The 16,901-nt window shown below is 35.2% G+C and overlaps 1 protein-coding gene across 1 annotated transcript in view; it reads right to left on the reverse strand.

Annotated features, from left to right (window-relative positions):
* Positions 1–16,901, reverse strand: part of NUP210L (nucleoporin 210 like) — a 130,660-nt gene that overhangs the window by 109,502 nt on the left and 4,257 nt on the right. The window contains exons 3-9 of the mRNA XM_079152687.1: positions 10,007–10,138; positions 8,405–8,498; positions 7,725–7,875; positions 6,415–6,547; positions 5,632–5,790; positions 1,128–1,196; positions 174–280 (exon numbers count right to left, since the gene is read on the reverse strand). Of these exons, the coding sequence (XP_079008813.1) occupies positions 174–280; positions 1,128–1,196; positions 5,632–5,790; positions 6,415–6,547; positions 7,725–7,875; positions 8,405–8,498; positions 10,007–10,138 (845 nt within the window). The remainder of the gene's footprint in view (positions 1–173; positions 281–1,127; positions 1,197–5,631; positions 5,791–6,414; positions 6,548–7,724; positions 7,876–8,404; positions 8,499–10,006; positions 10,139–16,901) is intronic.

Raw genomic sequence — 16,901 nt, forward strand, 5'->3', positions numbered from 1 at the left:
TAATGATAATAATAATTATTATTATGTTATTATTAAAATAATAACAACCTAGTAACTTGCATTCCCAAAGATAAAGTCTGGAAATAAAACAAGAAAGAGGAACTTCTAATCAGAAAGATGGTCCTCTCAAAGGGTTATCCACAAAAGGAGCTAGAAAGATACAAGAGACTCACATCTGAAATATAGACCTTTGTGCTGCTTTTATCAAACACTTCTACTGTAATAACATACACCTGTCCCACCTCTAGACTCCATCGGTCTCCAGGGTAGACGGTGAAACCTATATACAGATCAAGAAACAAAAATATTAGAAGAAGTCATCATGTTTCTATAATGAATTAACAACAAATACAAACTTTAAAAAGAGAAAGACTTGCTAATGGAGAGGTTTCCATAGCAAATTGTTCAGTTCAAACTCAAACTTTATAACAACATAGGGTTCCAAAAATCATGGTTTAACTTAGCTCATATAAAGTATAAAGAAGTACTGTCACTTATATATGCAGACAAGATTAAACCACAATTAAGGCTTATTCAAATTGTCAGGCAATTCTAGCTTCTTTCTGTCAGAGTTTGTTTCAATAGCCTAAGGACACTAAGATTCCTTTTTCTTTTCTCTCTCTGTCTCTCTTTCTCTCTTTTTTTTTTTTTTTTTTTTTTTTTTGGTACCACGGATTAAACTCAAGGGCACTTAACTACTGAGACACATACTCAGCTCTTTTTTGTATCTTATTTAGGAACAAGGTCTCCCTGAATTGCCTAGGGCCTCCATAAGTTGCTGAGGCTGGCTTGGAACTCATGATCCTATTGCCTTTACCTCCCAAGTTGCTGGGATTACAGGTGTATGCCACCATGCCAGGCTTTTTCCTTGATAAAGTCTCATTTCCTAACCCAAAGATTGTATTACAAGGATTTCACATTGTTTCACAGTCTTTTTCAAGATGTTTCCCTGTTGCAGATAGCATTTAACCAGAATAATTAATCAAAACATGTCAAAGTGAAGTTGAATTTGAAGTTAGTTAGGTATCAAAATGAAGGCTGAGACTTCTACAGGTCTCTAGTTTTTAATACACTCATTTTAGTGAAATAATTTACTCAACTTTCTGAAAAACATTATTTAAAAATACCTAAAAATCCAGGCTCTACAACATATATGGTGCAATTTGGGAGTCCAGACACAGACCGCATATGGACATCTTAATTTTTGCTTAAGGAAATCATGTGAGCCAGAGTTGGGTGAAAATAAAAAGGTAAGCTACCAAAGCAAAGAATAACAAACACACAAACAAAAATTTTGTCTTGTATTTCCTTCAGAAAACCAGAATTTAAATGTGTACACTTTTGAGAAAAGTCTGAGGGATACTTAGTCATCGCAGGAGTCAGGTATCCTTGAACTTCAACTTTAAGGAGGGTAGAATGGGAAAAAGATTATGCCCTACGTGTTTTTTAATTTTTTAATTAAAAAAAATTTTTTTAGTTGTCAACGAATCTTTTATTTATTTACATGTGGTACTGAGTATCAAGCCCAGTGCCTCACACATGTCAGGCAAGTGCTCTACCACTGAGCCACAACTTCAGCCCCTGCCCTGCATTTTTGAAATTCATTTAGCTCCAGAACTCTTTCTCCAAATAAATTCTTACTTAGGAGTCCAAAATGAAATTCGAAATGAGGTGGCACCATTCTGGAGGAAGAGAACTTTTGGCTGAAGAGAACAGTGAGGATGGAGGTGGAGGGAAGTATACAACTTGCTACCCAGCAACATGCATAGGGCTCTGCAGGTAATTTACTTTCAAGATCACTAGCTGCAAATCTTTTCTCTTTGCCGTCATACTTCAAGGTCACTCATGCATCATGCTACCCACTACCCCTTCAGTTAAATTATAGCATAAGTACATCAAGCATGGTTGCACACACTTCTAATCCCAGTGACCCAGGAGGCTAAGGCAGAAGGATCACAAGTTCAAGGCCAGCTGCAGCAACTCAGTGAGACCACGTCTCAAAATAAAAAAGTAAAAAGGTCTGGGGCTATAGCTCAGTGGTAAAGCAACCTTGGGATCAATCCCCAGTTACCCTACCTGCCACAAAAAAAAAAAAAAAAAAAAAAAAAATTAGAGAAGTACAAATTTATTCTAATATCAATCTATATGCAATCTAATTAGGAACATGCTTCCTTCTTGAAAACATATTACATCTAAAAGATAATAAGAAATTATTCTGCTCTGAGAAATAGGTAACTAAGATGACTAAACACTCATTAATTCAAAGTACACTAATTTAGAAGTTGTATTAATTCAGTCATGGACTAGGTTATAATATATCACTATATTTTACAGAGGGAATGAAAGTAAAATAATATTTATTATGAGATCAAATTTTTAAAAATATTTTTTCTAGTTGTCGATGGAACTTAATTTATTTATATATGATGCTGAGAATCAAACCCAGTGCCTTACACATGCTAGGCAAGTCTACCACTGAGCCACAATCCCAGCCCTTGAGACCAAATTTTTAAAGTTGCTGCATGTACTCCAAATGAGCTATCAAGACTATCTACATACAATATATAGATAAAATTAATATGCTTATTAAAAATATTTTAAAATTTATTTTTATTATAAACAAATGGGATACATGTTGTTTCTCTGTACATGAAGTAAAGGCATACCATTTTTGTAATCATACATCTACACAGGGTAATGGTGTTTGATTCATTCTGTTATTTTTTCCTCCCCCCCACCCCTCCCACCCCTCTTTTCCCTCTATACAGTCCCTCCTTCCTCCATTCTTGCCCCCCTCCCATCCCCCATTATGTGTCATCACCCGCTTATCAGCGAGATCATTTGTCCTTTGGTTTTTTGAGATTGGCTTATCTCACTTAGCATGATATTCTCCAATTTCATCCATTTGCCTGCAAATGCCATAGTTTTATTATTCTTTATAGCTGAGTAATATTCCATTGTATATATATATACACCACAGTTTCTTTATCCATTCATCAATTGAGGGACATCTAGGTTGGTTCCACAGTCTGGCTATTGTGAATTAAGCAGCTATGAACATTGATGTGGCTGTATCTCTGTAGTATGCTGATTTTAAGTCCTTTGGGTATAGTCCAAGGAGTGGGATAGCTGGGTCAAATGGTGGATCCATTCCAAGCTTTCTGAGGAATCTACACACTGCTTTCCAGAGTGCCTGCCCTAATTTGCAGCCCCACCAGCAATGTATGAGTGTACCTTTTTCCCCACATCCTCGACAACACCTGCTTACAAAATATAAAAGCTAGAAGGAAATTCAGAAATACAACAATCCCTTCATTTTACAGATGAAACATCTCCACACTTCTCTAAACACAATAAAATATTCTTCCTTCAAGTTAATTCTTCTACCTGTGTTTAAATTTCATTTTCTCTTGCCTGTCAGAAAACTTGCTCCATCAACTTGCTCTCCTTTCCCCAATATCTGCCATGGTAAAATTTCTCCTATTTTTAAAAAAAGTTATTTTTAGGTCTTTTCCAAATTTCTACCTTGTTTTTCTTTTTCTTTTCAATACCATGGTGTTTTTATTAACAAGTGTCCCAGAACTTCCTACTTAATATAACCTTTCAGTCTTGATCTTACTTGATACCTCTATCAGATTTCACAACATTCTCCTCTTTTTAAGTTCCTCACTTGTGAAACTCCTCTCTCCTGGTTTTCATAATTTATTTTAATTTTAATTTTATTTTATTTATTGATTGCAATGCTGGGGATTTAACCTAGAGGTGCTTTATCACTGAGCTATATCACCAACTTTTTATTTTTTTATTTTGAGACAGGGTCTTGCCTAGTTGCTTAGGGCTTCACTAAATTGCTGAGATTGGCCTCAAATTTGTGATCATCCTACCTCAGTCTCCCAGCCTTTCACACGCCTGGAATTACAGTCATGTGACTCTGTACCCTGCTCTTTCTTCTTCTCTCTCTCTTTCTCTCCCTCTCTTTTTTTTGGCCAGGAGCTGAACAAATTATGAATAGTCACCATCCATTTGCTCAAGAAAGACACATAATCAGACAAGTATGATGTATATTAATATTTGCTATTTGTAATGAATAACAATATGAACCCGAATATGGAGAAAATTAGGTTTACCTAGAGAGTTTCAGGGATGTGCCTGACACAGACTCAACATAAACTTAGAATGACTTAGTTTACTATTTTATAGGTACTCCTGGGTTTGTTTACAAACATCCTAGGCACCTTAAAATCACTAAAGAACAACCAACTTTGGATCAATAACTCTTTAATATGGATCAGACAAATAATAAAAACAGCTAACACCATTCTCCAAGAAGTGCTGTTATCTGTCAAGTCTGGTAGACTCTTACTAAGACTACTAGGCCCTACATAATCTATCCCTCGCCTACTCTGTTACCTCTTCTGATGCACTCCCCTGATTCACTTCAGTGCCTTATTTTCTTCCCCATGCTTCTCTTTTTTTAAAAAAATATTTTTTTAGTTGTTGATGGATCTTTATTTTATTCATTTATTTATATGTAATGCTGAGAATCACACCCAGTACCTCACAAATGCTAAGCAAGTGCTTTGCCACTGAGCTATAACCCCAGCCCCTTCCTCATGCTTCTTTAAGAATGCCAAACATGGACTGGGGCTATAGCTCAGTTGGTAGAGTGTTTGCCTATCAAGCATAAGGCCTTGGGTTCAATCCCTAGCAATGCAAAAAAGAAAAAGTAGATAATAAAGAATGCCAAACATGTTTCTGCTTCAGAACCTTTGCAATTGCTATTTCCCCTTCCTGAAGCTCTTCAACACAGATATCTGCAAGACTCATTACTCCAATGTCACCTTATCAGAGGGACTTCCTTAACTATCCCGGGTAAAACAGCAGCCTGTAATCTCCAGTGTTTTGACCATGATAGAGCACATGGTAGGAATATTACTGATATTTACTAAAGGAAGTAATTTTTTTAGATTCTAACATTTAAAAATAGGAAATGCTTCCAAATTAAACACTGAAAAACAAAGTCCAAATCATATTTCAGTTTTCTGAAAATTTAAATCTTCATTGTTTTTTCATTAATTACAATAGAGTTCTATGCATCTCTCTTTGTTCCATCCTTACAGAGCAGTTTTAGTGAATTTTTAAAATTACTCTCAACTCAATTGTTTAAAATATTAACTAAACATCTACTATGGACGATGCCATTTTTCCTCAATTATCATGTGAAAATAGGAAAGAACAAATTAAATAAAACTCACATATGTTCCTCTAAACTCCATTTTCCCCAGTTCCCTAATTTTAATTGATTGAGGATACAAATAAACATTTAAGTCAATAGATCCCAAGTTCCAACTATTCTCCTTTTCTTATCTATCATTTGTTAGAAATTAGATAATAATAATTCTTTGTTAAAAAATAAATAAATAAAACACATAGAAAAACAGTGCAGTTTGCTTAGCATGTATGAAGCCCTGGGTTCAATCCCCAGCACCACACACACACAGACACACACACGCGCAAAAGATCAGCAGTGTATTATAATCAATCTTAATAAACTATTTTACCAAGGAACATGTCTAATATGCTCAGGAAAGTGTAGACTGGCAGATGAACTTGAACAAAAGAAAAGGATACTTTTGTGAACAAAGACAAGATTAGTTTGGCCTAGTCGGAGGGCAGTCACCGTGGCTGTTTTCTCATCCAGTGAAGCCACTTTCCCAGAAAGAGACCCATTACGTGTAACTCTATGGTCTTGCAATTCCAGTGTATAATGTTCCAGGGGAAATTTCACCTCTATAAGACAGAAGAGACATACAAACATAATGACAGTGATACTGTAGTGACTAATGGTGTACCACTGGATTTTAAGAGGAAGATTGGGAAGCAGGCCTTTTTAAGTGTGATCTGCTTCTAATTTTTTTCCCACCTTGATGAACTTCTACAGGTAGCTATTTGATGAGGAGTACTATCAAATGATTATTGGTATTCTTGTATTTTTTTTTTTTTTTTGTACTGGGGATTAAGCCCACGGCACTCTACCACTGAGCTGCATACCTAGCTCTTTTTATTTAGAGACAAGGTCTCATTAAGTTGTCTAGGCTGCCCTTAAACTTGTGCTCCTCCAGCCTCAGACTCCTGAGTAGCTGGGATTACAGGTATGTGACTCTTCACCCAGCAGTATTGCTTGTACTCTTAAAAACTAATGAACTGCCAGGAATAGACCATCTTGAACCTGTTAAAGATATGGGGACTATCTCTGTTCAGTATTAGTTCAAGTACAACAATTACAAAGTACTTTATTACAAAATTTTAAAACACAAGGAAATATTTTTCATATATAATGTGGGGTTGCTTATTATGTCATCAGCAGAAAGGATCTGAGAAATGTGAGTCACAGGAAAAGATAAATAATCTTACCTGTCATTCTTCCCTGAACCATTTTTGCAACTTGGTATTTAATATATGCTCCTACTAAGAGATAAATATCATGGGATGGTATAAGAAATATATTCTCCAAAACAAGCAGTCGGATCAGTGCTGCTGCCACTTTCTAAAAGAGGAAGGAAAAAAAAAAGTTTCTATAGGTAAAATCCTCAAGGCCATCTTCCTTATTAAAAGCTTACTTCATATATATCTTTAAATTTTTAAAATAAAGATCTTAATAAAAAATAGAGTATTACTCAAAAATATAAATAAATATTTTAATAATGCTTTCATAATCACAAGTATAATTTGTTAGTCTGAAAAGTGATCATGAATCTTACTATTGTAATGATGTTCTAAGTCACTCAGACTAATAAAAAATGAAAACACTTGAAAAAAGGAATAGCAGGCAAAGAAGCAAGTATGCTGAAGAAAGGTAAGACTTGACTATATGCCACAGAAATTCTTTTAGCCAATCTCCAATTAACTGACACACCAGATTACATTACTTTCTCCTCCATATTGATTCTCCTCCATATTGAATCAATATGTGACTTACCCAACACCAGGTTGTTAGGCTGCTAAGATCTCTACAACTTATATTTCTATCATATGAATAAAGTGCTTACCAAAAAATATTACCTTTTCCCAAACCTATTTATGCAGATATAACTGTAAATTTATATACATTAAAATAAAAAGTATGGATGTGAAAAGAAACCTGTTGTTTTTACAAAAACATTAAATGTTTTGAAAAGAAGTTAAAGGCAAGTTGCTAATAAGTGCTATTAAATTAGATATGAAATGTGAAGGCCTGGGGAGGAAATCCTTGAAAGTTAAAGAACTCTATATTCTGATTGCTTCAGATGTCTACATGTTCACTTGATCATAGAAGAAAATGAAACTAGAAATAGAGGTTTATGCAAGAAATAGTATGTAGGTTTCTAAACAATGAATTTACAGCTAAAAGAAAGGCTTTGGATTTATATCAAAGAATTGGTGAATAAAATGCCAGTCATATTTATAATCAAAAATAGTTCATACTGTAAAATGTTATTGAGAATGTTTTTAGAGAACATACCAGGCATATTTGAAATTATAATTAAATAGTACTCCAAAATGTTCAAGGAATACAAAAGTTTTTTATTTTTTTCACTTCAAACAATTTTTAAAATTAAATGACCAACTACTGGTCCAAGTCATATTCAAGTTAGGTTTCTTATCAGGTTATCATGGATAAACAGAAGAAACTATATTTCCATAGGAAGATTATCAGATGAAAGGTTATAGCACAAACTTTTTACCTTATAGAATTGTTCGTAAATTCGAACTTTTACAATAGCAGCACCAGTCCTAATTCCAGACACCAAAATCACATCTCCTTGTTTCTCTTCATTTTCCATCTCAGCTATATAGTGTGGAGGGGAATATTCTGCTTCAGAGAATTTTAGAATCCTAAAGACAAAATAAGATTGGTTTTCAACAGAATCAAACAATGTGTTCTTCTAAAAGTCCCTAAGAGACTTTAAACAACGTCTCTTTAATGTTTATACAGTGTAGAAAGTTTTAAAATTTCTGACTATAAAAAATACTTAATGTGACTATGGCTAAAATTGTTGTAGAACTAAAACCTGGGTTATCAGGGATCTATTCTTTGAAAATAAAATTTCATATCATTATCTTACTCTATTTCAGCAGACAGCCCGAACAACAAAACTGCCAGGAGATATACCTGACTAAAATGATTATATAGTCCTGAGCTCACAGACTCCTTTACAGTAGCTCAAAATAAGTTATAATAAAGGTACCTACATATACTGTATATCCTTTTGTCAGAGACATTTCTCATGGTCAATTTATTTGTTTCAAAAAAGTCCAGACAGTAGGATTATCAAAGTCCACACAAACAGTTACTGTTCAGTATGCCACCCAATGGCGGATGTCTCCTTCAAAGTGAGATGATTTATGTTGGTTTCAAGTTTACCTAATTTTGCTAGACCGTTCTTCTCTTGCAGGCTCGTTATCCTGGGCAATGCTCCACTCAAACATCATCCCTGCCAAACTACTAAAAGTATTTCCTGTAGAGCAAGCCAAATGCAGACGAGATAGAATCACATATTCAAAAATGTTCAGGTATTTTGAATAAGAAAAGAAAACCTAACTAGAACACTATTTTTATGCCTCCTAAGTAACAAATAGAAGCATTAGTGAATTGAAACACATATATATGAGGAAGATCCCTGCACAAATAATATGTGTTGCTGCTGTACAAGCTTTCTTATATAGCAAGAAAGTAAATAGAACTCAGTTGATTGCCAATTGACAAAAATTATGCCACATTCTTTCTATAGAAAGGATCCCTTATATCTACTTGATGGTTTACCAGCATCATTAATTGTGATCTCAAATTTTTATAAAAACTGGAATCCAGAATATTTCACTTTTCAGTTTTAAAAAATTACTCTTGTCAAATGTGGTGGTGTATGCCTGTAATCGCAGCAGCTGGAGGGGCGGGGCTGAGGTAGGAGGATTCCAAGTTCAAAGCCAGCCTCAGCAATTTTTCAAGGCCCTAAGCAACTCAGCAAGACCCTGTCTCAAAATAAAAAAATAAAATAAAATAAAAAAGGACTTGGGATGTGGCTCAGTACTTAAGTGCCCCTGGTACCAAATAAAAAAATTTAATAAAAATTTTAAAATACTCTTTACTAAATAGTTTAAAAAGAAAGTGGTAATAAAATTATTATTATTATTTTTTTGATGCTAGGGATCAAACCCAGGGACTCATGCATGCTAACTAAGCAGGCCTTGGGCATGCTAAATAAACACTCTATCACTGAACTACATCTTTAAATCTAATTGTATTTAATACCGTATCACAGTATTAATGAAGTATATCAAAAGCAATATAAAATCAGTTTAAAGAAAAATTAAGTTAAATTAATCAAACTTTTACACAAATTTACATTTATTCCTCCTGGCCTATAAGAAGTGGACTGACTCATCCAAAAGTAAAGCTAACAGGGCGGGGGATATTATTCAGTGGTAGAGCTGATGCTTAGCATGTATACAAGGTCCTGGTTTTATAATCCCCAGCATTAAAAAACAAAACAAAACACAACAGAAAATATCAAAAAATATTCTCTGTTTTTGGTACTGGGTATTGAACCCAGGGGTACTCAACAACTGAGTAACATCCCCAGTCCATTTTATTTTTTGAGACACTAAGTTGCCCAGGCTGCCCTTGAACTTTCAATCCTCCTGCCTCAGCCTCCCAGTCACTAGGATTACAGGCATGTGCCACCACATCCACATCTATAGAGACCCATCAATGGAAGCTCAGTGGCAGAATTTCGATATTTAAGAAAAGCTCAGAGATAATTAATAATAGGAAAGTTTATTCAAGAATGTAGCTAATACAAGAACATACTCAGAATCATTAATTCTTTATCTACATGACCTTCAAATGGGAAAATAAGTCTTATTTCCAATCTACTTTTATCACTCAAGTTCCTGTTTCTACGAGCTAAACATAAAAGAATATTACTTTATTTTAGATGATTTGGTTGAATACTCTGAAGTTCTTTACCTTCAGCATCCAATGCCCTCACCATCAGTTCCAGAGGTGAATCATCTACATAGAGTTCCCGGGTCCGAGATACAATTTCAATGCTGTCTATCACATCAACCTTAACATCACAGCGTAGTTCATGATCAGTCACTTCAAAGTATCAAAAAAATGAGTATTTAATTCAATAAGTCATGAATCTTTTAAATATTTCAAATACTCAAAGCATATTCTACAGTTTATAAGAAAGGAAGACTGACAGATACCTTTACCCACAGAATAAAATGGCATAATGATAAGATCTAAGAATTTCTGTTGATAATAAGACATAGACCACTGGTTTCCAAGCACTGATTTATAACGATGCTTTCACTTATTTATAAAAAAAAAAAATGAGAAAAATAAGAGTTTTAAAATAGTGAGTAATAGCAGGGCATTGTGGTACATGCCTGTAATCCCAGCTACTTGGGAGGTTGAGACAGGAGGATCACAAGTTAAGTAAGACCCTGTCTCTAAATAAAATATAAAAAAGGGCTGGGGATGTGGCTCAGTGGTTAAGTTTCCTTGGATTCAATACCCAGTACCGAAAAAGAAAAAAAAAAAAAGTAAGAAAATTAAATTATGTTTAATCACACTATTAATTAGTTGTATACATTACTCTAAAGGGATATATATCTTTTTAAAAAAATTTTTAGAGTAGATGGACACAATACCTTTATGTTATTTATTTTATGTGTTGAGGATCAAACTCAGTGCCTCACATGTAAAAGGCAAGCACTCTACCACTGAGCCACAACGCTAGCCCCTATTCTTATCTTTTTAGGTGGTAATTTTTTTATGAAGTGAAGATGTTAGTAGACTTAAAATGTATTTATTTAGGAAAAAAAAATATTGGCAACCAAATATCAGTTCTAGCAACCTCTCTTTTTTTCCTCTCATTTTTTTTTTTTTTCCTGGACCATGAGATTAAAAATCCAGAGACTTACTTTAGACCAACTAGGGTTACAGCCAATATATTCATAATGAAACTCAGAAATACTAATTAAAAGAGTACAAAACAAAATGAGGATGAAATAAAAACTGTTTTTTACTGCTGTCTTTGAACAATGCTCCCTCCTAACTGAAATTCCCATGTATGTGAGAACTATCACATTTGCCTTTAACTATACATTTTTAGTTTTAGCTTCATTCGCAAGAAACAAAAAATAAGATAACTATCACTATACTATCCAAAATTACTAATATATATCAGGGGCTTGTCCCCACTTTTTGAATTTTAAAATCAAAAGAAAATGTTAATCAGATAACATAGGTAAATGCCTCTCAGTAAAGGCTAAGGTTCATCAAAATAGGCTTATTTCAGAAAATGGTATATTTCTTTCAAAAGAGGCATTAAAAATTGAATTAATCATCCTGAAATTACTTTTCTTGATATACTAGAACTGAACAAATAAGTAAATATGTTGTAGGTAAGGAACAAATAAGTAAATATGTTGTAGGTAAGGAAGGTGAGGTTTCTCCCTTTCTGAGAAATAAGTTGCAAATAAGCAAGAGAGGAAGGCCAGAATGAATCCTGTGGTATAGGATTAGATATGCAGATAGCTACAGAAATAAATGTAGATATGTATGTATATATAGGTTATTACACATACATATATTTCCTAGTTCTGTCTACTGAGAGGACCTAGAAGCAGTGACATCTCAGTAGCAACAGGCACACTTATGTCCAGATCTTGGTTTCTAAATATAATTCTCTCTCTCTCTCTCTCTCTCTCTTTTTGTACCAGAGATTGAACTCAGGGGCACTCGACAACTGAGCCATATCTGCAGCCCTATTTTATTATATTTAGAGACAGGGTCTCACTGAGTTACCTAGTGCCTCACCATTGCTGAGCCTGGCTATGAACTTGTGATCCTCCTGTCTCACCCTCCTGAGCTGCTGGGATTACAGGTTTATGAGACTGTGCCTGGCTAAATATAATTCTTTAACAAAAAGAAACATAACTCTCTGAAGAAATGGTTACTCATGGAAAATAGAAGATGAACCCAATTCATCTTGTAGAGTTAAAAAGGAAGTATTAAAACATAAATCAATAACAAAAATAAAAGCTAGGTACAAGTTCAAAGGACACAGGTGCCAAGCTGAAACTTACTTTAGAGTAACAAAATAAAGTATGAAGCATTGCATGATAACCCCCCAAACAAAATAAATATCCATTAGTCATACTGATGTAAATAATAATAAATGGACAACAGAAATTATTCATAAGACATAAGACATCTTTCTTTCAGAAGAACACTAGTTAAGAGCTGGAGCACATGGCTGTAATCCCAGCTACTCATGAGGCTGAGGCAGGAGGATGGCAAGTTCCAGGCCAGCCTCAGCAATTTAGTAAAGCCCTAAGCAACTTAGAGAGACCCTGGGGATATAGCTCAGTAGTAAAGTGCTCCTAGGTTCAATCCCCATTACCCCCACCCTCAGCAAAACACAAAAACAAAATCAAACAAAACCCCAAAACAATACTAGTTATTAAGGAATGAGGGGAATAGAAAATCCCATCAGAACACAGGGTAATAAGATTCATGGATAAATACCAAAATGAGAGGGTGAAATCTTAAGGAGAAACAAAATATATCTAAGTATCTTCCCCCAAACTTACTGTGGTGGTGAATATATGTCCACAAATTTTTCTTTGACATTTTTTACTTCAGGAGGTGAAGCTTAATTCTCCCTTCCTTTTATTGTGGGCAGGATTTAGTGATCACTTTACTTTCTTTTTGAGCATGTTACTCATGCTGATCTGGAAAATGTGGGTTCAAGAGACCCTCCTGCTCAGTCTCTCAAGTAGTTGGGATTATAGGCATGTGCCACAACATTCGGCTTAATAATTATTTTTTAATTAACAGAATATGGGAAAGGGAAAATGGAAACTTTGGAGTGGAGAAACCTAACAGATCCATCTTAACCATGAGATCAAGTTTATCATTGCCAGTGAAAAATCATGTTGATCACCATATACTCCCTAATATAATGCAATTAGAAGGGCTCTTCACATCTGGATTTTTTTTTCCAAAAAATCCATAACCCTGAGGTAATCATGAGAAAACATCAAACCAAAATTGAGAGACATTCTATATAACACCTGACCAACACACTCAAAGTGTCAAAAATGTCCTAGAAATTGTTACAGATAAGAGGACACTGAGGAAACATGACCAGTTAGCTTAGTAATATAGTGTCTTATATTGACTCCTAGAGTAAAAAGAGGTCATTAGTGGAACATTAATGAAAACTGGGTGAAGGTTATATGAAAACTCTGTACTATCTTTTCTCTAAATCTAAAATTATTTTAAAATTAAAAAACTAATATTCTACTTGATTAATATTTAACTGAAGGACAGAAAGAACCTGAATTAAAAGAATTAAAAACCAAAACATGGAGTCTATGGACAAGAGCCAATAGAAGTTAACTCTCACAGGCTCTACTGGTAGAATTACCATTAAGGAACGGTACCAGGTGTGGCGAAGGAAGGAAGGGAGGGAGAGAGAGAGGAAGGGTGAGCTCAGATAATACATACATTGATAATTAGGGACTAGATATCTAGCAATAAATGGGAAACAAAATCCCTTTCTTCAGTGGAAAAATGTGTTGGGCAATGAGAGAACAAAAGCTGCTGTGACCTTACATAAAAATATAAAAAACCTTGTGCCCACTCATCTGACTACTTCAATTGCAGGAAGCTTTTCAATACAAGGCCATGGATCATAAAGAAAAAAACAATTACTTTGGATGACTTATGAGTAAATTTTGAGTAATTAGGGAAATTTTCATTTAACTTGCCTGCTTTTAAAGTGAAAAGTAAATAACTTTATTAAATAATATAACAAACAATTTTACAGGTCCATATTCTGAAGTGTACTTCAGGTTCATACTGGAAGTGGGTAGTAAATAAAAATGAGATAGAGAAAAGGAGAACTGATCTAGGGAGATGGAGAAGGAAAAACAAAACAAAACTAAGAGAATGAAGCCAGAATTAAGAGAATCAAAGGAACACAAAACTGTAGGCAAAAAGACAGAGCAGAAACTATATGTTTGCCTTTCCTAACCTCCATACCTGTTCTAGCTTCCAAATCAACTCCTTTTTTTTTGTTTGTTTGTTTGTTCGTTTTGTTTTGTTTTTGTTTTTGTTTTGGTACTGGGGATTTAATCCAGGGGCCCTTTACCACTGAGCCACATTTCCAGTCCTTTTTTTTTTTTTTCAATTTTGAGACCAATTCTCACTAACTAAATTGCTGAGGTTGGCTTCAAATTTGCAACCTTCCTGTCTCAGCCTCTGGAGTTACTGGGATTATTAGCTCATGCCACCACACCCAGCCCAACTCCTGTTGATTATACTCCACTGCTGCAACTAATCAATCAATGAATACTTACTGAACACTTACCAAGTGCTATGCATAGTGCAAAAGGTACTGATCATCCCATTCTGTTTCCCTACCCAAACCATTTAGTTGTCCAAATATTTTCATCCTCTATGTGAACTTTTTCACCTAAATTTATGCCATCATCTCCAAACCCCTCTACCTGTTCTATATCTAAAGGCTAGATATCACACTATAAAAATTCATATTCATATGTTCATGAACTACCATTGGTAGGATACAGAAATGTTGCCTCTAGGAAAACCAGGATTGAAGAAATATCTACTTTTCACCCTTTAACCTTTTGTGTTTTTATAATGTTCAAATCTAGGCAATATCTAGTCAAGAAGAAAAAAAATTAAAAGAAATCTACCATTCTTACTATATGGAACATGCCCACCTCAGGTATCTTATTTTACTCATCATCTGTCATAGCCACTGATTTTCTTTACCACATTATTATCAAAAATCACCATAGCGGTGTGCAGTGTAATCTCAGCAGCTTGGGAGACAGAGACAGAGGATCCAGAGTTCAAAGCAGCCTCAGCAAAAGTAAGGTGCTAAGCAACTCTGTGAGACCCTGTCTCTAAATAACAAAATAGGGCTGGGGATGTGGTTCAGTGGTTGAGTGCCCCTGAGTTCAATCCCCAGTAACCTCCCACAAAAAATCATCATAAACAAAATTCTCTCTCTTTTTTTTTTTTTTTTTTTTTTTGAATTGGGGGTTTAAGCCAGGGGCACTTTACCACTGAGCTACATTCCCAGCCCTTTTTATTTTTTATCTTGAGACAGGGCCTTGCTAAATTGCTGAGGCTAGCCTCAAATTTGCAATTCTCCTGCCTCAGCCTCCTGAGTCACTGGGATTACAGGCATGAGTCACCGTGTCTGGCTCATAAACAGAATTCTTAGTACCTAAATACCAATGGAATGCTTAAATCTTTTTTCCTTTATAGGCACTTTATAGAAAGGAGGCAACTCAATAAATATTTGCTGAAAGAATGAACAATTTCTCTTGGGCATATGCTTCCCTTTCCAAATGTGGTCTTTCACCCCTTTCCAACTGCCCATTTCCAGTCAGATAAGAATGCAACTGATAGGTTATTGAGACTGGCATTTATCACTGCAAGCCTCCATCATCTACATGCACAATTATATTAATAGTAAAATTGGGAAAGATTTTTTTTTGGTATGGGGATTGAACCCAGGGGTACTCAACCACTAAGCTACATCTCCAGATCTTTTTTTTTTTTTTTTTTTTCCCCTTCTCCTTTTTTTTAGAAAGGGTCTCAATATATTGCTGACTGGTCTTGAACTTGCTTTCCTCCTGCCTTACCCTCTTGAGTCGCTGGGATTTCAGGCATGCACCAGGGAAAGGTTATTTAAAGGTACTTAACTTTGGAATATTTTCCACGAGTCAGATGAGTTGAAATTGAAGCCAGATTTGACATTTTTCCTAGCACTTGTGTGAATGAATCTTTTGTATATGTGTGTGGTGCTGGGGGGCAGGGCTGTTCTACCACTGAGCTACAATACCTAGTCTGAATCTTTTGATATCAGAATGAATTAATGTAGTTGAAAAATAGTTTTGTGACCATTCAGTATCATGAAGCTCCATATCCTCCTCTATTCCTCTATCCTTTTTAGCTTGTTTGCATCACATGGTCCTAAAGACTCATTTTTGAGAATTTTCTACATATTTTGTGGATTCTTAGATTCTTTTATTTTTCTTTTGTAGTACTAGGGATTTAACTCAGGGGCACTCTGCCACTGAGCAACATTTCTGGCCAGTTTTATTTATTTTTTAATTTTGAGGCAGAGTCTCAGTAAATTGCCCAGGTTGACCTTGAACTTGTTACTGGGGCTCAACCTCCTGAGTCACTGGAGTTAGGCATGTGCTACCCATGTCCAGTTTAGACACTCATTTTTTTCATATGTTAACATCTATGAAGTTGAGATTTAGCTTAGTTTTGTTTTATTTCTGGGTGTTTGTGGGTTTTTGTTTTGTTTTGTTTTGTTTTGTTTTGTTTTTTGGACTGGGGATCAGGGATCAAACCCAGAGCTTTGCACAGGCCAGGCAGGCACTTCACTGCTGAGCTACTCCTTTAACTGAGATTCATCTTATAACTGATGACATCTTACAAGTTCTGTCAGTCAGGCAGCAGTCATGACTTGTCATTGATAGCACATGTGAGAACATTAAAAGAATGAGCCTCAAAATTTGTAGAATTAGTATGAGTATTTGGAAGAAAATCTGGTGGATAGTAGCAGAGAACTCTTACCTCTCAGAAACCAAAGGTTAAGAGGAGGGTTGGGAAAGGTGATAACTCAGGTGTGCTAGCGATCTTTCCAAAATGGAAAGAAAGAGATTAGTTCTATCTAATTGCAAAGTTAATTTAAGAGTAGCTTTGAGGCTGGGTTGGGTGGTAAAGTCCTGTAATCTCAGTGACTCAGGAGGCGGAGGCAGGAGAATCACAGGTTCAAGGCCAGCCTGGGCAA

The sequence above is a fragment of the Sciurus vulgaris genome (genome assembly GCF_902686455.1).
Source record: "Sciurus vulgaris genome assembly, chromosome: 1".
NCBI classification, from domain to species: Eukaryota; Metazoa; Chordata; class Mammalia; order Rodentia; family Sciuridae; genus Sciurus; species Sciurus vulgaris.